The sequence below is a fragment of the Danio rerio genome, chromosome 23, assembly GCF_052040795.2.
Source record: "Danio rerio strain M-AB ecotype USA chromosome 23, GRCz13ab, whole genome shotgun sequence".
Taxonomy (NCBI): domain Eukaryota; kingdom Metazoa; phylum Chordata; class Actinopteri; order Cypriniformes; family Danionidae; genus Danio; species Danio rerio.
In genome coordinates, this window is record NC_141043.1 from 30,613,386 (window position 1) to 30,636,669 (window position 23,284).

At 35.8% G+C, this 23,284-nt stretch overlaps 1 protein-coding gene across 2 annotated transcripts; it reads right to left on the reverse strand.

Moving 5' to 3' along the window:
* Nucleotides 1–11,097: 11,097 nt before the first annotated feature.
* On the reverse strand, nucleotides 11,098–23,284 carry arf3a (ARF GTPase 3a). Of its 2 annotated transcripts, none has more exons than XM_087305573.1 (5): nucleotides 20,883–23,284; nucleotides 19,426–20,842; nucleotides 19,180–19,290; nucleotides 15,729–15,853; nucleotides 11,098–12,527 (listed from the first exon to the last, which is right to left on the reverse strand). In XM_087305573.1, the coding sequence occupies exons 2-5, from the start codon at nucleotides 19,571–19,573 to the stop codon at nucleotides 12,366–12,368; spliced, it is 546 nt and encodes a 181-aa protein (XP_087161699.1). In that variant the 5' UTR covers nucleotides 19,574–20,842; nucleotides 20,883–23,284; the 3' UTR covers nucleotides 11,098–12,365. The 2 variants fall into 2 exon arrangements, with proteins under 2 accessions (XP_087161699.1, NP_001003441.1); NM_001003441.1 differs by having other exon boundaries at nucleotides 11,494–12,527; nucleotides 19,426–19,587; nucleotides 23,259–23,276.

Consider the following 23,284-nt stretch of genomic DNA (forward strand, 5'->3'; position numbering starts at 1 on the left):
GCGGGAGAGGGAACAATAAAGTTGCTTCGCATGTCGGTCGTTCTTCGGACAGCAGAGACTTCAGATGAGCCCGAATCTGTATAGAGTTCACCACAGCATTATCTATTTAATAGCCACTATCGAGTTAACCAAATGCAATACCACGGATATCATTCATCCCATGGTTAGTGTATGAAACTAACTTATTGTTCAAACAAGGGGAAATAAATGTTTTTCATGAAAAATAATAACATACAGAACTTAATAATTTATTTATAATATATAATATACCCGCTCATACAATAGGCTACTTATATTGCTTATGTTTTAAAAAATATCAGCAAAATGTAAAAAAAAAAATGAAATTAGGAAAAAAATAATCAAGTGTTTGTTTATTTAGGGTAGGTTCAAATTGGTTAGAATAACATAAATAAATGAATTAATCTAATAATAGACTAATATCGCATAACAATTTATTTATGTTAAACCAAGGATAGGTCTTCACCCTCATCGTTTTTAGATAAATAATATTTGTTCTTAAGTAATAACTACATACAGAACAACTTATTCATTGATTTATAATCAAATATATCAGCCAAAGCAGACGTAGAAATAACAAATTGTTTGTTTGTTTAGAAGAGTAGCTTTTTATCACCAAGGACAGAACAATAGCAATTTAGAAAAATACAGATTTTTATTTATTTATTTATATACTTGTTTATTTGTTTTAGTTTTTTTTTGGACTGCAACCAAATGATAAAGCACGAAGAGTTCCGTATCTTCAAGGTTAGCGCGATTTAACTATAAAAATAAAGCAAGCTAATATTCACGAAAATAATAAAATACACAATAATCAAACTATTTATACCACATGTAATATTATGTGATATCCATAATACATAAAGTACATATATAGGCCTACAGTACTATACACAACATAATACTATGTACTATAAAGCCTACAATACAGATACAATTCAGCCTATATTTTGCATCAAAAGCCAAATGTGTTTACATCTAAAATATAGTGTATTGCTGTAGTCCTATTTGTCTTAATGGTTGCTATATCAGTACTAATTATTTGGATAATCTTAAGCAAAATAGTATTTTTCCAACCGACACACCACCGACCCATACACGAAAATGTTTATCCAGAACACAAAGAGGCGTGTGAGAAGGTGTGTCGTCCAGCAGATGGAGACATCAGACACACGATGGAGGATGAGATCAGATTAAAAAAATACGATTAGTTAGAGAGAGAGAGAGAGAGAGAGAGAGAGAGAGAGAGATTTACATCATTTTATTACAATAAGATGTTACACGTTTATACAAGTATTAACTGCAAACATTAAAAAAAGTTAAATGAGAAAGATCTTTCATACTTTATGATAATTAAAATCAATTGAATTCTGGATTTTCTCCGAATTAAAAATACAGCATTGATGTGTCTGATAATTTTGTGATATGAATTGGCATTTTGCATGTCCTAGAACAAAATGAAACAGTTGACAATACTGATACTTTCCACAATTCCACTCCTTGAATACTTAAAGCCACAAATAAGCACTTTCATTGGATATAAAGTAAAGGTAATTAAGCAAATAAAGGTATTAATCTCACTGCATAAAGAATATAAAGTTAAAGTCAGAAGTATTAGTCCACCTGAATTATTGGCCTCCCTGTTTATTTTTTCCCTAATTTCTGTTTAACGAAGAGAAGATGTTTTCAGCACATTTCTAAACATAATAGTTTTAATAACTCATTTCTAACAACTGATTTATTTTATCTTTGCCATGATGACAGTAAATAGTACTTAACTATATATATTTTCAAGACACTTCTATACAGCTTAAGGGGACATTTAAAGGCTTAACTATTAATTAGGTTAGCTAGGCAGGTTTAGGCAAGTCATTGTATAACGATGGTTTGTTCTGTAGAAAAAAATCTATCTATCTATCTATCTATCTATCTGTCTGTCTGTCTGTCTGTCTGTCTGTCTGTCTGTCTGTCTGTCTGTCTGTCTGTCTGTCTGTCTGTCTGTCTGTCTGTCTGTCTGTCTGTCTGTCTACCTACCTACCTACCTACCTACCTACCTACCTACCTACCTACCTACCTACCTACCTACCTACCTACCTACCTACCTACCTACCTACCTACCTACCTACCTACCTATCTATCTATCTATCTATCTATCTATCTATCTATCTATCTATCTATCTATCTATCTATCTATCTATCTATCTATCTATCTATCTATCTATCTATCTATCTATCTATCTATCTATCAGCACAAATATTTTTATAAAAAATAAGAATCATAAAAATATTTAGCTTCATTAATCATTATTTTAAAATGAAACTAGATTTGCTCAGTTAAACAATACAGTAAACTTTAAATTATATTAATAAAACAAATTAAAAAAATAAACCAGAGTTTTTATAATGGACTAAAAGTAAAACCATATCGAAACCATTTATGTCACAATTACGAAAATATTATATGTTGAAAATATTCATATTTTGGTAATATTTTTTCAACATATGTCTTTGTAGTTTTTATTCATATTTATTTTAGATTTAACCTTTTAATACTTTGCTAAACTAAATGTATAATTAAACTAAAATGAGAACGACTTCCGAAATACTTAATACATAAATTGCTAAAATAAAATAGGTTGTATTTTTATAGACTTTATTTCAGTTACTGTTTATTTTAATTGATTTGTTTTTGGTCATAGTTAATCAATAAACCTGGTTTATTCATAAAATATCTTAATTTGCTTTTATTATTTACATATTTTGTGTTCTATTTAAACAGATATGCGTATTTGTAATAACATTGTTGTTACTGTTATTTTACATTTTTGTTTGTTTTAATTAATAGTAGAAATTAATTAAATTCAAATTTTTATTATAAATAATTATTATTATCAATAATAATAATAGTTTTCACAATGTAGTGTCTTTCACATTTTGGAGTAACCAAGACAATAATCTTGAACGGTATTTAAGATTAATCCAAGAAAATAAATAAATTAAATGAGGTGTCACAGTGGTGCAGTGGGTTGCACGATTGCCTCACAGTAAGAAGGTCACTAGTTTGAATCTCGGCTGGGAAAGTTGGCATTTCTGTGTGGAGTTTGCATGTTCTCCCCGTGTTCTTGTGGATTTCCTTCAGATGCTCCGCTTTCCCCCACAAGTCCAAAGACATACGTTATAGGTGCATTGGCTGAGCTAAATTGTCCGTAGTATATAAATGAGTGTTTGGATGTTTTTCATTGATGGGTTGCAGCTGGAAGGGCATCTCTTGCATAAAACATATGCTGGATAAGTTGGCAGTTCATTCCGCTGTGTTAATTTTAAGCATCCAAATATCTTAAAAGCAATTCAATCACCCCTTCAATCCTTCATGCACATTACTTCAAATATAACATCATTGATTTTCAACATGTACACAGTTACACTTGTTTGTCTCTTATCAATCCTCACACTAATGTCCATCTGTCATGTCCACCCATCTACTAGAACTGAACCCCATCCACCCTCCTCAGCCTGTGAGCCTCATCTCTGGTGGCCGCGGTCTGGATGCGGGGTGGGCTAAGCAGGCCCGGCCCATCACAGATTGATGAATTGATTGCGGCGCTGCTGCCAGTGAGTCTGTGCCCTGGGCGAAGGCGCCCCGGTTACGGCAGGGAATCCCAGCTATGGCACCCGCCGTGGTGCCGCTATTATGAGCGTCCAGCAGGAGGCCATTGGGGCTGGAGACCCATGGAGAAGCCCTGACCCACATACTGCTGTCACGCCCCTGGAGACACACACTGAGAGGTGAGGGGGTGAGAGGCTGGACGTCCCACTAAACAAACACACTGCCCTTCACTTTATTTACAGGCTTCTCCAAGACCAAGAGCTGCAAGTGCTCACACATAGAAGAAGATGAAGCGCTTTCAGTGAACAAAACCAAAAACCACTCAAAGATAACTGTAGAAGTGAACAGCAAGCAAACTGCTCACCCTCTGATTGAGATATTGTTAATATTACCTTTAATAAAATTTTGAATATTTGTAATTAAATGTAAAATGTCAAATTATTATTTAAATGTTATATTATTTTTATTTTTTATTTTTCCAGAAATCTGTTAATTAACCTCAGTCATGATCAAAACTACTAAATGTTTTTAAAAATCACAGGATTTTAACTCTTTAATTGCCAAATTCTTAAATTATGTCACTGATTTGGGGAAAAACACACATAAATGACGTATTTTCAACATAAAAAGCTATTGTGGACTGGATTTGTTTTTAGCTTTTATCATGTCTTATACATGTGAATGATTAGTAACAACATTGTCTTTGATGCATTTTAAGATTTTAATTTTTCTCCCTAATTTACTGTTGGTGGCTGTTTTTGCCACATTAATCACATTTGATGGTGCATAAATACAGTCTTTGTTTCTGTTTACTCCATGTAGTTCTGCGAGCTGAGATGCATATTTAGATTTTCTCAGACACATCAAGGTAAGTGTACAAAGGTCACTCGCACAGACACACATACACACACTTTAATTAAGGGTTAATTGTGCCAACTGATGATCAACATTAAAAATGACAAATTTGACCTCTTCCCAACAGTGAAAACCACCAACAATCAAAAATGCATGATTATGGTGTCATGGTTTTGCAATAAATAAATGTGGTTATAATAGGAGTCATTGGGGCAAAAACAGCCAGCAACAGTAAATGAGTTAATCAATAAAAAACAATGCATTAAAGGCGGTGTTACTGTAATAAAAGGTAAAAAATCTAGTCCACAATTACTTTTTAATATTGAAAATACGTCATTTTGTGTGTGTTTTTCACCAAACCAGTGACATAATTTATGAATTTGTAAATTAAAGAGTTAAAATCCTGTAATTTTCCAAGCAATTTAGTAGTTCTGATCAGAACTGAGGGGGATTGATAGATTTATGCCAACAATATGAATAAAATATAATTCTGGTGCCTTTTTACAGCATTTTAATTTAGGGGATGCTTTCATCCCGAACAGAACAAAAAGGTGGTAAATTTGCCCAGAGTGTATCGTTGAGTATCTTCCAAAATTTAAAGCATTTTCTCAAAATATGTGTCAAAATAAGATTTGTCCTCAAAAATAATTCTGCTAGCTAAAACACAAACAAATTCAAATCTTAAATAAGGAAAAAAAATACAATGTTTAAAAACATATAAATTTGATACTTGATAATAAAAAGTGCTTTAGAATATAAAAAAAATACAAACAACAAATTTAATTAATATTAAATAACTGAAAATAAGTTGAGATCTGTTTGTTGGACATCTAGCAAATAGGCATGGGAAGGTTTAAGTTTCTGATAGTATGATAACCTTGGATTAAAATATCACGGTATCACGATATTGTGATTAATGCTCAAAATATATTCTTTTTAAACGTCTGGTTAAAAAAACAAAAACTTTTTTCCCCTTTAAACACAATATATTTTATTTTCAAAAACTTTTAAAATATTTTGGAACAAAAGCATCCCAGCATATGTCAACATCACATCAGATTGACATTGTACCCCAACAACATGGGGCTGTTGCATTTTGTTTGGAATTTAAAGTCGGGTTAACATCAGAACATAAGGTCCAACCTAAAATCAACATCTAATGATGTTACAGCTTGACGTTGAATGTTACCACTATGATGTCAATCAGATGTTAGATTTTGGCTGCCATACCTGACGAATAAATGTCAGTATTTGACAACAATAAAACAGTGGTTTAGGATGTTGGCTCAACTTTGGATTTTGGTCACTTTCCAACACAACCTAAAATCAACCAAATATCAACGTCGTTATTGAACGTCAAATTAAAATTGTTCTATAGACGCTGGGTAGACATTGAATTTTGGTCACCCGACGCCACGACCTACATCTAACATAATATTACAGTAACATCTTATGATGTTGTCTGCCTCCTGGGATGTCAGGCTAAATAATTCAAATAAATCATTGAATCAATGATTCTGCTGTCTTCATTTGTTTCAAAAACAGAGATTTCTGTACAATTTAAACCGGAATCTTTGAAGATCTTTTCTGCTGGAGATACTGTCGCCCTAAAAAACAAGAACAAAAAATAAATAAATAAAAAACATAAATAAAATTCTTCACATACCTTAGGAATGGTATTGCAGAAAATTATTGTGGTTTTAAAACCTTGAGTTTTCCAACCACAGTAAACCCTAAAAAAAGGTTATTGTACTATGCCTACTAGCAAAACAATAATCATTATTTCTAGACTTTTCTGAGCCTATAAGAGCTGCAAGTGTTCCCACAGAAAAGATGAAGTGCTCTATGAAATTTACACAGACCCAGAAACCACAGAAAGATAAGATTTATCACATTCTGTGGTCACAGATAAAGTTATCAGAATCCAGAAACAAATGCTATAATTGTACAGCAAACCGCTGAGTGACTGAAGAGACACATAAGTGTGCTTATAAACAGGATTCTGGAAGGAAAAAAGTGATGTCTGAATGGAAGCAATTAGAGCAGATTAACTTTCTTCAGGCTTGTGGCTTTGTTTTGGTTGCAAAGACTTTGAGTGGCTTCGCAGTTTTATTAAATACGTCTATTCAAGGAAGTATAGTGGGAAGCAAGCACCTGTCATATTTACTGAACACTAAACATCTAAAACGTCAGTAAAAAGTTCAATTCAGTTTTACATTTTAACATTGAAATAAAGTGATATGAAGAATTTGTGTTATTATATAGTGACAAGAATTAATTTCAACAGTTTAAGCTAAAAAGTCAGAAATTCAAGCTAAATAGATGTGTACATAAATAAATGAATCATTCATTCATTCATTTTCTTGTCAGCTTAGTCCCTTTATTAACCCGGGGTCACCACAGTGGAATGAACCGCCAACTTATCCAGCAAGTTTTTACGCAGCGGATTCCCTTCCAGCCGCAACTCATCTCTGGGAAACATCCACACACACACTAATACACTATGGACAATTTAGCCTACCCAATTCACCTGTACCACATGTCTTTGGACTGTAGGGGAAACCGGAGCACCCGGAGGAAACCCACGTGAAGGCAGGGAGAACATGCAAACTCCACACAGAAACGTCAACTGAGCCGAGGTTCGAACCAGCGACCTTCTTGCTGTGAGGCGACAGCACTACCTACTGCACCACTGCCTCGCCATATATTAATCAGAAACTGAAAATTATTGTCTGTTGCAAGTAATTATTTTTTAAGGAACATAATTCTCATTCTAATAGTTTTTCAATGCAAGAAAAATTATTACAAATATGGACAAGGGACAAATTCGATGAGAAATAACACATATTCGTGTTCAGTTATCTAAGTGCATACTTCATTAAGTGTGTAATATATAAACATACCTAGTCATTCATCAGTGTAAACACAACCATAAATATTCAAGTCTATTAGTGCCTGCGTCTAATTTCAAGTCACGAAGACTTTTTTCTGCATTTGTGAGAACCACAAATCCCGCTTAATCAACCATGGAGCCATTTACACTAGTGCCTTTTCATTTCAAACCGTGTAAGATTTGTTATGGTTATCTATACTACTCTGGCATCTTTGACCCACATTTCTTAAACAGTGTATATGCAGGCATCCAAAAGACAATCTCAATAACTTTTTAAATAAAAAATGACTTTTTAAAGACCTTCTCAGATTATTTTAAAACCTCATCGCCACTTCAAGTTCTAATCGGTATCAAACTTTTAGTTTAATAAAGTTTTTAATAAACAGTTAAAGTTAAATAAATCAATGGAGCACAACTATATAACAGAACTCAGATAAACTCGTAAGAAACAAAGCTTCTTCGCGGTTGTAAAAAATTTGTTTATAAATTGCGGGGTTGTTTTCAGAGACTGGCTTTAGCCACTGATTAAACTCGTCTTTTTCTAACCAGGAAACTTACATTTTCCCATTTTGCCGTCTGTTTGGCTCTATGGTTTCGCTACATGTGGAAAGCGCCACATCACCTTCTCACGTTTGTCACAAATTACGTCACATCACCCGGACGGAGAATCTTGGCTGGACGCGTCCCTGCCTGAACCAATCCCATGAATCAAGCACGCCGTTGTTAATATTAGGATGGAAATAAATATATTTATACTTTTTAGGAGTCAAACACTTTGAAAAACGCTTGAACAAAATTGAAGACCTCGTAAAAACTTTATTAAAATGTTTAATATCTTTTAACAGCCATTTTTTCTCATAATTGACTTATCAACTTTTAATACTTTTTAAGACCCCACTAACACTCTGTTAAAACTGCTGAAGACTCTGTTTTTAGTTTTGTTTTAGGATGGACTGACATACTTTTGAAAACTGAGGCAGGGCTTTCTATAAATGCTCTAACTGGTCTTCGAGACTATTGTGTATTGTTCCCTGACTGGTCAAGAACCTCTGATATCACCATAATGCAACCACTACAATGATGGATACTGGCAAAACATGCCCAATGAATGTGAATAGTCACATATCGTGCATTTTAGGCTGTAGTGTGTGGACAGAGATTGTTTCTGAAAAACAATTGAAAAACGGCAGTCTGGATGAGGAACGTTTTCAGTCTAAAACGACATTTAAAAATGAAAACGCACTACTGTAAACACAGCCCATATATCAGATCTTTGTTTTTCTTTTCAGATTTGCCCATGCAACACTAGCAAAAAATAAATGCAATGACATTCAGGGAGCTTGTCTACACGGCACAACAAGACGAACAGCATGCAAGAGAAGTGGATACAGTCAAAGAAACAAACGCATTTAGCCTCAGCGGAACAGCTGTTTGGGTAGTGAGCACAAAAGAAACACTTCTTGTAGACAGAACAATGTGCTATTTAATTGTGGCACAGTATCCGTGCCAAGACTCTGATGTACAGACAGCCCCTTCGTGTATCGGTTTACAAACAGTACTGACTGAAGCTTGCTCAGCAACCTGTGCTGAGACACTGGACAAAGCTCAAAATCTAACTTGTGTTTTATACAGTAAAATGTGTTCATTGTGTCTGACGCACAATTGAATTTTCGTATCATAATGTCTTCAGGAGAGTGTCCAATCCTAATTGACACCATAAATCCTTTCACAGTCCATACTTTCGAGATGTAATGTGGCTTTGATTGATGTCTGTGCAGGGGAAGCCTCAGGTCCAGTTTGATATGATTTTATGTGTTCTTGCTGACTCATGGAGTTTGTATCTGTTAAGTGCAAGAGGCTGAAAGGTGTCAGATTTTAATTCACTTTCATAAGAGTGAACCCGATTGCCCGCGTTGAGACTCAATCACAAAAAACACTTTCAAAGGTTCACTTTGACTGTTCGATGAAAATCCACTCATAGACTGTCTCAATCCCAATTCCAAATGGCACAATTTATGTTCATTTGGGGTCTTGCAGACACATGGTCTTTAGCCTCTTTTCCACTGCACAGTATGACTCGCTTTAGTTTTGGTAGGCTCCGGTTAGCATTTCCACTGCAGTTTAGTACCACTTAAATTGGTGGGATGGGGTATGCACACAATGACTTTTAATTTTCAGTAAGTCAGCTCAAGTGCTTCCGAGAAACTGTCATGCCATTACAAAATTACTACGTTTAAGATCTGGTTTCTTTAAAAATCAGTGATCTTCACTGCCTGATTGATATACCATATAAAGCGGGTCTCAGACCGGATAATAATCACTACATTTAAATAAGTTGTTCTGCGACATGTCTTTAAAATATGGAAATTTATTTGATCAGGGTATTTTCAATGGAGTTGCTGCTCCTGATATCTCATAAACCTTTTACTGTAAGTTTATTGGTGGCTGAAAAACTCTATATGCATATACCCCATTAACATTATAGTTTTGCCACCTGTACTGCCCTGACTTCCTGAAAACAAAAACTTTTCCAGGTTATCCCATTAAGATCGACTCATAGGCTACCAATGAGAGGAATATCTGGATCTCTTCTACATTTTTTGGATCTTCAGATTGTCTGTCTGTTAGTACCACGAGGTTTCAGAAGTAATTACAGTTAGCTTTCTATGGGTCTGCACTGAGACCCAATCCCAAATAGCACCCTAAACTCTTGTAGTCTTCCTCTGAGTCAGAGAATGTCCCAGGCGGGCCCGGTTCCAAATTGGGGTCTTGCAGACTTAAGGATTCTGTGTCTGTTAAGTCCATGAGACTGTAGTGTGTCCAGTTCATAATTTCTGCTTTCAGAAGGGCACTCACAAAACACATCTCTTTGAGGCGGCTTTATGCACTTCTGACTGTTGGGTAGCAGTATGCTCTGAGACTGTCTTAGGCCCAATCCCAATTGGCACACTTCATGTTTGCTTAGGGGACTTAAGGACTATGTTTCTGTTAAGTCTACAAGACTGTAGGGTGTCTCATTCTTCATTCAGGCTTTCATAAGTGTGCTCACAAACAGCCACATTTGTGGCCACAATGTAACCTTAAGGTGCACATCTGCCAAGTCTGTCCTGAGGGCCAATTCTAAAATGCACCCTAAACCTCTGCAGTCGTCTTTTAAGTCCATACTTTTGTGACATAAGACAGGTTTTAATAGTGGGCAGAATCTCGCTGCCAAACATACCAATTCATATCCACTTTAAAAAATGTGTGCATGTAGGCAAAGTCTATAAGACAGTATGGTGGCCCATTCATCATATGTTTTCATGAGCCTTCTTGGAATCCACTTTGTGCCATTGTAATCCCAAATCCCAGCTCAATCCCAAATAACATCATAGCCCCTCGCAGTCTCTCACTGAGTCCACAATTTTGTGACGTTTCAAAGATTTTAATGTCGAGTAACAGTTTGCTCAATGCATGCCTCCGACCCAATCAAAATTGGCACACATCAAGTCCACTCAGTCTTGTTGCTTTACAATGGCCGTCATGTATGCATGCCTGTTTAGTCATACCCTGTTTACGTCATACGGTGTTACGTGCATCATTTTAGCTTTCAGCTTTCAGGTGCTTGCGAAAGCTCCTTTTGACAAAAACTACAGAAGTGTTTGTCGAAAGTGTGTTGAACTAAAAAGGTGAACACCTGCAAATGGAGCATTTACAAGCAAGTTCATTGACATGGACCACGCCACACTTTAAGCAAAACTTTATTGTAGGGATATAGGGATAAAGGGGAGGGTAAGAGAACAGCGGGATGAAGGGGAAGAGAAGTAAAAGGATAAACAGTGAACAGGTAGATAGGTTGATCGGGCGTCCTGCGGTAACGCCCAAAGACTCAGAGTGGGGGTACCATCTCTGTAAAATTTTAATAGAGTAATTGGACCCCCCGGATTCAACCTAGGAGTGAAAAGATGGTTATAGGATTGTGAATGGGAAGCAAAAAAATAGAGTTAGGGGGGGTGAAGAACAGAACTAGAGGGCTGGTCTGCCTCAAATAAGTTTTTGGAAGTAGGTGATTGGTTAAGGAGACAAAATGAGGTGTGCCCAACCTTTGTTAACAAGTTAACTCTATTTTCGGAAAGCCAAATTAATGGATGAGACAATGTATGTTTATTTGTTTACCAGAAGTGTGCCATATGAAATTTGGCCACAAGGTATTAAAAATGAAAACAATTGGAAAAGAAACAGATGTGGCAGAACAACAAACTACCAAAGACAAAGACAGACACCCACATTGACAAGCTGTTGTTTGAGTGGATTAAGACAGGAGCCTGTGAGCCTATCATAAGGAGTTTCCTTGAAAAGCATTGCATCTGTACATGTAAAACACTAAGTATACTTTAACCTTTATTATGTAGATACATGCAATAAGAGCATCACAACCACTCTGTAACATTGACAGTCATGAAATCTGGCTGAAATGCTAATAATAACTTACAATGCAATTCTATTTTATTTAATTTTTCAGTAGCAAAACAACACCACTTTACCAAAAAAAACTTTTTTTTTCTGAATATTATTACACTCGATTTTATTTAAATATTTTTAGGAAACTGAATCAACAAGTTTCTCATCTATCAGTGCAGTAATCTAGTTTAAATGTCCTGCATTTAAGAGTTACTCCCATAGTAGTCATATAAGTAAAAGCTTTTCCTTCGCTCCCAGTGCTGTCTTTTATACAGTGTACAGACACGAGAAACTGAGATGTTTAAATCACATGAGAATCTATCTATCTATCTTTGCTAATAAATATGAGCATGAATTATGGGTTCTACCCCAATCTTCTCACAGATCTGTTATTTGGGGTGTAGTGAGGGGATACACTGTCTGGGATGACCCAACTCCCATTGGCCTCAGCTTGTAAACAGAATGAAAGAAACTTGGAAACCATTGGTGCTCCCTGTTGAGCTTCCACTCAGGTGCTCCGCTCCTACCGGTTCTGCCTGGATCCAGACTGCCTCATTTTTTGTTCTTGAGTTGGTTGGCCAGCCAATCCAAACCCTCATATAGACCATCTCCACTGGTGGCGCAAGTGGCTTGGATATACCAGTTACGATGGCGTAGGGAGTGGAGACCAAGCTTATCAGTGATTTCTGCAGCATTCATGGCATTTGGCAGATCCTGTGCAGTGAGACAGAAACATACACAACTATATATCTTACTATGGATACACATAATGCAGTCTCTTCAGTATAGACACATTATTTTGATGCTTCTCTTTAGGCGTTCTGTTGATCTAACTTTGCAACTTCATGCCCACTAACTGTCTTTAGAGTTTCAGAAGCAGATTAATGGACAGTTGCTTAAGGATAAGGGTGATTGGAAGTTGACGTAAAAATCTAGGGTTATAATAAATAAATTTAAATACTTAAATAATTAAATTAACTTAACATTTTTTTTCTTTTATTCAATTAGCTTTCTAGTGATTTTTTCAGACTTGTGTTACCCATGGTAACTTATTTGGCCAGCCATCCCATCTGACAAGAGAGGGAGAATGATGGTTGGGGGAAACGAATTTAACAGATGGTCATATTTTATTTAACGTAACCTTTTGCCAAAAAAACAAACAAACTGAAATTAAATGTGGGAATGAATCAAATGGACATTGTAGAAGACAACAGCGAGTAAATCAAGGCAAAAGCAGCTGCAAGCAACTTCACTGGTGTACTACTCGACATTGAACTTAATTGTGTTATAAATCAAATTGTTTATGTTTTTATGTTAAGAAGTGTATTATTCATTCATTTAATCAACTTCTTTTCGGCTTAGTCCCTTTATTAATCTGGGGTCGCCACAGCAGAATGAACCGCCAACTTATCCAGCGTATGTTTTACGCAACAGATGCCCTTCCAGTCGCAACCAAAAGCATCCATACACACTCATTCACGCACACATGCATTCACATGCTACGGTCGATTTTAGCATACTCAATTCACCTGTACCACATGTCTTTGGACTTGTGTGGAAAACTGGAGCACCCGGAGTAAACCCACGTGGGGAGAACATGCAAACTCCACACAGATATGCCAACTGACCCAGCCGAGGCTTGAACCAGCGAACTTCTTGCTATGGGGCAAACTTGCTACCCACTGTGGTACCGTGTCACCCTAAGTTTATTTTATAATGTACAAAAATTATTCATAATATTAAAGTCATTTTTTTCTATTTATGTAAAATATTATTAAATTTACAGTTTGTAATACAATATATATATATATATATATATATATATATATATATATACAGCTGAAGTCAAAATTATTAGCCCCTCTTTGATTTTTTTCCCTTTTTTTTATATTTCCCAAATGCAACACTAGCAAAGGAAATTTTCACAGTGTGTCTGATAATATTTTTTCTTCTAAAGAAAGTCTTGTTTGTTTTATTTTGGCTGGAATAAAAGCAGCTTTTATTTTTTATTTTTGTTATTTTAATGTAAAATTTTTTAGCCCCTTTAAGCTATATATATTTTTGATAGTCTACAGAACAAACCATCATTAAACAATCACTTATTAATTACCCTAATTACCCTAGCCTGCTTAGTTAACCTAGTTAAGCCTTTAAATGTCACTTTAAGCTGTATAGAAGTGTCTTGAAAAATATCTAGTAAAATATTATTTACTGTCATTATGGCAAAGATCAAATAATTCAGTTATTAGAAATGAGTTATTAAAACTATTATGTTTAGAAATCTGTTAAAAATATTTTCTCTATGTTAAACAGAAATTAGGGAAAAAAAAACAGGGGGGCTAATAATTCAGGCGGGCTAATAACTCAGGCGGGCTAATAATTCAGACTTCAACTGTATATACTGGGGATGCATCGAATACTGAAAATGTTTTGTGGAAAATGGCCCAAAAGTCACCGAAACAACGCGTCCAAAACAAACACAAGAGAGCGAGATCTGTCTGAAGTCCCCATATGCAGACGTAATGACCCATTGTTGCAATATGCTAAACAAATATTTTCATAATTTGTAATTGATTTATTCTTTGAATCTTTAATATTAATTTATACAATTGCAATGCCTTAATTTTACTAAGATTAGTACACAGTCAAAGCCATAAATCTTAGGTCTTAAACGCAATTTCTGGAGGGCCGCAGCTCTGCACAGTTTTGCCCCAACCCTAATTAAATACAGCTAATCCAACTATTCAAGGTATTCAGGAGTAGTCTTGAACACCTTGATTAGTTGGATCAGGGTGTGTCTGATTAGGGTTGAAACAAAACTGTGCAGAGCTGCAGCCCTCCAGAAATTAAGTTTGAGACCTATGCTATAAATGCAAATGAACTAATAACTGGCATATTTTATTTGGTGTTTCAGTTTTGGTTTTCCGCCTTGGTTCCTGTTTTTCACTTTTCGGTTTCATTTCAGTGCACCACTAATATATACACACACACACACACACACACACACACACACACACACACACACACACACACACACACACACTGGACGGGCATTAGAACGGGCATTGTCAGAGGCTGTAGTGCTACCCAAATGACTATTTAACGTACTGAGGAATATTGTGCACGAAGTTACTCATTTTCAAGTCGATAATCCAAAACAGTTCATCTAAATCAATTGTGACATTAGTTCGAGCACTTCAGTCAGCACTTCCCTCAGTCTCATGCTGATGCACATGCTTGTAAGTTAGCCACGCCCACTTATTTACATGTCACAGTATACACGGAATTAAAAAATCTAATACACTTCAGAATTTATTCTCACAAAGTATAAAGTAATCAACAAAATAGCTCTCAAACTATGTAAGATTTCAACTTATTTTCCCACAAGCACCCAGTGTCTAAAATCTTTTGCGCACATTGACTTAAAACCTTTTAGAGATTTAGTGTTGGGCGCACTGTGACCTATTCTATCACACTATAATACAGCAGCTGCACACCATCAGATCAGAGAGACCTTCAGCGGGTGGTCAAAACTGCTCAACACATCAGTGGCAGACCTCAACAACCACTGCCGCCAATGAGCTCTCCAAATCATCAGAGAGCCCATCCAGACCAAAAATAGTCTGCTTTCACCTCTCTGCCATCTGGAAGACGTTGCAAATACATACAAGCACTCTGAGAAAGCAGGCCTGAGGAACATTTTCTGTCTTACAGATGCTTCCCTTATCATTCCTCAGCATCAATACACAAACATACATCAAAACACAGCAGCTACATCGACACTTCTTCATTATCAACAACTCAATGAAGCTAATGCACATGCTATATGGCAATGCAATGTAACACCAGGGAATTGTTTCTAATTTGAAGAACACCACAGAAGCATGAAGAAATGATCATTAGGAATGCTCTTGCCTGCTTGTTGGCAAAGATGAGGAGTACGGCATCTCTCAGTTCATCCTCAGCCAGCATCCTCATCAGCTCTTCTCTGGCTTCGTTCACTCGCTCACGGTCATTGCTGTCCACCACGAAGATCAGACCTTCAAAATACATGGGACATGAAATGTTGATTTGTAATCATTTAAATTTATTTCAATAAACTTTATTGTATATTCCACAGAGGTTAAAAATGTGTCTTTAGACATCATACACAACAACAAAACATAAATACACTTACACAATTATTTTAAAAAATCCTATTTCAAAAATCCTATTAAAAAAACAATGGCAGTGAGACTAAATGTCTTTTTTTGCTAAAGGGACTTTATATCGTCTACCAGACAGTAACTTAAAGGAACCATGTAAAGGATGACAAGAGTCTTCTGCAATAGGAGGTTTTTCTTTTTCTCGCTGCTATAAATAAATCAGCGAGAGGTGTTTGTTTTACACCAATTATTTTACTTGCTACGTTTACCAACCTTAAAAGTTTATTTTTTCTTTTAACAGAGAGGGCGTCAAACCAAGGAACAATAATAAAAGTAAGGACAAAATGTAAGGAGAAAATCAAAATGTTCTTCTTAATATCTGTCACAGTCACCAGCGGTCTAGCCCATGCAGATTGCTGGAGAACTACAAATCTGCCAGCAAAAGAACTACATATCCAGTCATGCACCACTCACACACCTGGCTTAGATACCCATGATTGCAAACAAACACAGCTGAAGCTGTTCAGGACTAATTACACAGACTATAAATACACCTCTCAAACACGCACACATTGCTGAGTCTTGTTATACTGATTGTGAACATTATGACTTGTTTTCCTTGTCTTGCCGGTTCTGACCCTTGTTTTGTTTGTTTGCCGTCTGCCTTTTGACCATCTGCCTGTTTATTGACTACGACTCTGGATTGCCCGTATACATCTGTTTTCTCCTGTGTTGATTGTTGCTTGCCTGACCATTCTCTGCATTAAAAACCCTGCATTTGGATCTGCACTTCCTTGTCAGCATCCCCTTTCACATTACAATATCAAAACTTCTGTTTTATCAACAAACTCAACCGATGCTGAGCCTTTAAAAAAACATTCTCTGAGTGTTTATCAAAAAAGAAAGTTGATTTCCACACCTCAATATTTAAAAGAACTCACCTGTTCAACTTCCTCCCCATTAATTAGCAAAGAGTCACAAAATGTTCATGTTTTGTTTGTTTTGTTCCACAACACATTTCTTTCGTCTTACTAATGTCAAGCTGCAAGGAATTTTCTGTTGTACAACTTGTAATAAAATTGACTAAATTTAGATAATTATCCAGTGAATATCCTTTACACATCCCTAATGTGAGCAGATTAATAATAATGTGAGGATGTATACAGGCAGCCAGAATTAATGTGCATGACTTTTCACAGATTCCCAAAGTTTGAAATTAATCATGACAGGCTGTGGAGGTAATGATATTGAAATAATGCTCAGTTTCTTACACACATTGATCATTTTGCTTATTAAACTTAATGTATCACTAGGAGCCATGGGTATTAATTTTGTGTTGGCTGTATGTGTGTTTTTTTTTTACTTTTGCCAACAGCCGTTCACTAGCATTTCAGAAAAAAACAGAAACAATGGTTTTGCTAAAAGGAAAAAATTCAAAAGCATAGTTCACCAAATATGAAAATTATGTCATGAAGACATAAGAATATATTTTGAAGAATGTTTAAAACTGGTAGCCACTGACGTCAATAGAACGTGCCTTTTCTATTATGAAGGTCAATGGTTACAAAAATTTATATTTTCATTTTTGAACTATCATTGTAATGTTGTACTGAACAAAAAAGTCGTCTGCACATGAGCTAAATAAGCTGAAGTAAATTAACAGCAAATTGTCATTTTGGGGTGAATTGTTCCTTTATAAAGATCTTACAAACTTTACAAAGAACTGTTTGTGCTCTGTGAAGATGTATTCTTATGTGTTTTACAATATCTTTGATCAGATAAATGCAACCTTGGTGTACTTCTCTAAAAACTATTTTTCAGGAAGGGAAAGGGAGCGAGAACTCAAATGCAGTAACTTAAAATATATGGGTTAATTACAAAATAAAACAAAAAGGCAACAAAAACAACCCCACAGGGGAAAACATTAACAAAACAATCAAACTGGGCTGGCAGGGAAGAGCAGGGCTGGACAGAGCTGGAAACGACAGGACAGGACGATATACCACAATGAACTGGCAAAGGACAGCAGACATGCGGAGACTATAAACAGAAATAATTAGCAAGCAAACAAACAAACAAACAAACCAACCAACCAACCAACCAACCAACCAACAAACAAACAGGTGAACATAATAAACTAACAATGGATTAACAAGAAGGGTGGGACTAGTAAATAAACAGGAGAGCACGACACAGATAAACAACACAAGCCATGTGCTCACATAAAACAAGGATAGAAGACACAGCCAATGAGAGAACTCATTAATCGCGTGTTCACATGAACACAAAAGCACGTGGCACATGTAAAGATGTACCACGTGCTAAACACAACACCAACAGAAGACACGAGTACACGATAAATTAAAACTCACCATGCACTCACACCTGCAACGTGCATGTTTCATCCCAGCGCCAACCGAAACCAACTAGACACTGAGAATGAAACACCACGCTGCAGACAGAACAAACACAAACACCATTATGAGAGTATGCACCCAAAGCACACCCAGACCTCGAGCGCTTGCATCAAGTGGCGCAAGGCCTGAGCACGGCCGAGATCATACAAATGACACACAATAACAGAAATTGAGTGCTTAAACAGAGAAAACTCGAGCCGAGCACAACATACAAGACATGACAGAACTAGTGTCTGGACCAAAACAAGAATTAACAAGACTGAAGTGGCAGAATCCTGACAGTAAGTATATACAGCTATTGAAAAAGACTTGACAATCACCAGTTTTTATGGATTAAGAATTTATAGATATATGACATAATTCCTGTTTAATTCTGTGACATTTCTTCTTTTTTTGGTGCCAAAAATGGTGGCAATTTTTTAAATATGTTTTTTTTGTACAACACAATTGCAATATTTTAATTTCAGAAGAGTTGAGAAATCCTTATTTAACAGAATAACCCTGATGTTCAATCTCAACATACTGTATGAAAACATTCATTTTAATTTTTTTCTGAAAACAACAACAACAACAACAACAACAACAACAACAACAAAAACAACAACAACAACAACAACAACAACAAAAAACCCTTTAAAATAATAATTTATTTGAAATTAGGAAGAAATGTTCTCATACCTTCAACAAGTCTCTTATGTGGTGCGTGTGTGTGTGTGTGTGTATTTGTGACTGTTCAGTCAAAGTCCTATTTGGATGTTAAGTGTATTTAACTGTCTGTGCATTTATTATGAGCTGTCTTCTCACCTTGTGTGTTCTGAAAGTAGTGACGCCACAGAGGTCGGATTTTATCCTGGCCACCAACATCCCACACTGTAAAGCTGATATTCTTGTACTCTACAGTCTCCACATTAAAACCTAGTCATAAGACACAACGGGATACAAATTATACACTGGCAATACTCATAAAACATGACATCAAGTCCTGTGTACAAGGAAAACAAAACATTAAAAATTCAATATTAAACATATAAACTCTACAAAATGTTTCACCAATAGTAGGAATAGTAGTGACTATCTCTCCCAGCTTCAGCTTGTACAAGATTGTGGTCTTTCCAGCTGCATCCAGCCCGACCATCAAAATCCGCATCTCCTTTTTCCCAATGAGGCTCTTCAAAAGGTTGCCAAAAATGTTCCCCATGGTAGCTGGTTAACCTTTACCAATATGAAAAGGAAAAATTCATTTTTTTTTTACTAAAACATAAAATTTTTCTTACCTGCAATTTAGGGTTTGGCCACGTCCAAAAGAGCATTTGCTACCACATTGTACTCTCTGAACATCAACATCACATAATAACATTAGTACATATTGACTCTTACAAAGATCATAATGTTCTTCTTTTAAACTCTTCTAGAAACCTCTCTGCAATTTAAATGATTACTACATGATCTATGATCTCTGCGGCTGGGCACATTCATACTTCATATTTCTTAAACAATAAGTGCCACATGGTACATAAAGAGACAGAATTAAACTGAAAAAACACACTCAAGTAAAAGGACCGTTACTTGCCAAAAAATAGTTTACATCAGTGCCAGTTTCTTTTAAGTTTGTTTCTAAGTGTGAGTAAATTATTTACTATTTATGGAAAATAAATTTAAAATATAACATTAATTTATTGTGAAACACATTATGCACTTATGATAATGTGACAAACAGCAGGCTGATACATTTACGAAATCTGTATAACCTAATAATATAAAAAGTGGGTGAAAATCTAGCTGTGGCAATATTTTAACATTTATTATGCACTTTAAACACTGATTAATAAGCTACAAGATGGTGCTGCAAACATTAACAGTAAGGGCCCTATCATACACCCGGCAAAATAAGGTGCAAGATGTGTTTGGCTCGATTTGTTGCTATTTTCATACCAGCGCAACCTTAATTTTCACGTTTTGAGCCATGTTGTTTAAATAGCAAATCCATTTGCACCATTCTGTGGACTCATGGGTTTGGCAGTCTAAAAAGGAGGTGTGTTAAGGCCCATTGTTGGCGCATTGCTATTTTGAGGAACTGAAATTGACTGCACCATTCACCAAATAAAAGAAGGTCTAAAGTCCAGCACAGAGTGTGTTAGTGATGCGCCTATGCAGTTCAATTGCTTACACACTGCTTAATACACACAGGATGTACAGCAACACACAAATATCTGGCTGGCACAATGCCTCACAGCAAGTAGGTCACTGCTTCGAGCCCCGGCTGGGTCAGTTGGTATTTCTGTGTGGAGTTTGCATGTTCTCCCCGTGTTCGGATTCCCCCACAAGTCCAAAGACATGTGGTATAGATTAGGGCTGTGGGATAACACAATATTTTAATGTGAACGATCAAAATTACTGCGCAATCCACTTTTTTAGAAAAATCGTATCGCCATATATAAAATATTCTTAAACATACATAGTAAAAGTACTTTTTTTTATATAGGGACATTAGTTTGGTTGTATTGTACCTTTGTAATTTGCAAAATAGTCTTTAAAAAATAACTTAAAAAATTGGAATAAAAATTGTGAATCATGATTTCCCTAGCAAAAAATCATGATAAGATATTTTTTTCCATATCGCCCACTCTTAGTGTGTGTGCATGAGTGTGTATGGATGTTTCCCACTAATGGGTTGCAGTTGGAAGGGCATCCGCTGCGTAAAACATATGCTGGATAAGGTGTCGGTTCCTTCCGCTGTGGCAACCCCAGATTAATAAAGGGAATCAGCCTAAAAGAAAATGAATGAATGAATGAATGAATAAAAACAAGTTTAGATTTGTCCACCTGTCAGGTTTTGGAGACGCATGCATCACCATATGGGGCATTAGAATAGGACGTGTGTATGGATATAACTTTGTTTGCTGGAAATTAGAACTGAATTTAAAAATTATTTTGAAACAAATCTTTGCGCTTAACAAACTAAATTAAATATGTAGCCTAATAGATGTCTTCAGTGGAATGCGTACAACACCGTTTTCTTATCCACGAAAGTGAAGGAATTAAGAGTAAAAGTAAAGAGAAAGTAAAAAAGTCGAATGGAGTTATTTATCCTCGCACTGCAGATGGTTTGTTCAACTGTTTTCTCGATAGTGAAGCGTTTAGTTTTTCCACTTACAAAGTCCTCCATGTAAATAGCTAATGTGCCATGGCGCGATGCAACTGACTCTTAAAGGGAATGGGAGATGAGACTCTGATTGGTTTAATGCACATTACGCTCAAAACACAACCATAACTCATTAAAAGAATAAGCACAACCCTGTTAGACCATGCGCCAAGGTGCAGAGCGTATTTTCCATCCTTAAAATAGCAAAATTGAATTTAGACACACCCTTATTGCGCTTTAGACTTTTTTCATAGATCGTTAAAATAGAGCCCAATACATGCAATTTGTGCTTGTGTTTGGAAACGTAACATTCTGTAGTGTATTTAGTTGCGGTTTTAGACCGCTTCGCGATTTCAGTGATCAAATAGGGAGGCATTCTTCATCCTCTCATCAGTGACATGCAGTATAAACAACAAATGTTGAGTAATGATTTTGTGTGGTCTTGGAGATTTTTAATGCTTTCACACTGCTATAATGAAGCATCTGTCTTGACTTTTCTGTACGATTTGATTGGACAGAAATTACATGACTAACTTTTCTTTTATTTCTACCTTTTTTATTGTAAAAAAGGCACATGAAATTTAACATGAAAGTCACTGATTATTCTACTTAACGAATCATCGTAGCCAAGAAAAAATAAACACATATGACTGCAGGTTGAAGGAAAATAGCACAGCAAAAAGAAAATTCAAGTAAAAGTAAACATTTTTAAAACTACTTATTACTTAGTGAAGTACAATTCCTAAGACAAAATACTTTATTACAGTATTTTAAGTATTTGTAACTTTTATACTAATGCAAAGCCTATTTTGTATTAGGAATAATGTAGCAGTAACCAGAGCATAAAAAATGTAATCCTTGAAAACCAGAGCGCACAAACATTTCAGTGATGTCATGTTAACGTAAGGTCAACCTGAAAAGCCTTACAGTGAGAGCGCTAATCTGCAAATTCATCTCAGATGACTCATAACTGTCATCATGCACTGATTAAATAAATGTGCATAGAACATTGAGTCAAGCACTGCATATAGACAGTGAAATAAAATGCGATCCCTAATCCAGTTTGAAGTGTGACTGTTTTTAAAACACTTGCATTACAACTAATACAGTATTTTTTAATGTATGTGTTGACTGACATATTGAGATGCACAAGTGGACAGATTCATGAGATGTGTTTGTCAAAAAGAAAGGTTTCTCATGCATACTCCATAAAATGGTTATGACATCAACATCATATGGGTAGTAAATGCCAGAAAACCTAAAATGTTGACTTGCATGACAATTCAAATCCAGCAGAACTACCGAAGCCCAGATCTGATCACATACAGCTTTCAGAGGCAGATGATTTCAACAGGCAAATGGAAACAATCATTTAAGATCAGAAAAGCCTGATATGAGGAATGCTTTCTAATGTCATGCTGTAGGTGGGCTGCTGATGAAAACGCAAGAGATGCTCGAATCTCATGGTTATCAATCATAAGATAAAATTGCCTTCTCATGGTAAAGCGGCGCGTGTCACGTCAGGAGGCAGAGATGCTGTTTTACGTCTAGCATCTTTTTTTTTCTGTCACGACGCAGATATGCTACTATATCAAGAGCTAGACTGCATATTGACAAATAATAAATTACACCGGTATTCAGTGTAAATATCATCGAACATATGACATTACTTCAGCAATATCACATCTATTTTAGACGAACCATAGCCTATATTTTAGCGTTCTGCAACATCCCTACTCACCTCAGGCACAGACACCGGATAATTTC

Bases quoted from the DNA above. Each gene is read 5' to 3' on its own strand.
- arf3a (XM_087305573.1), bottom strand. From the start codon at position 19,573: ATGGGGAACATTTTTGGCAACCTTTTGAAGAGCCTCATTGGGAAAAAG. The intron at 19,291-19,425 runs GTGAAACATTTT...TCTTATGACTAG, and splicing joins CACTACTATTCCTACTATTG to GTTTTAATGTGGAGACTGTA. The intron at 15,854-19,179 runs GTGAGAAGACAG...TGTATTTTGAAG, and splicing joins CTACTTTCAGAACACACAAG to GTCTGATCTTCGTGGTGGAC.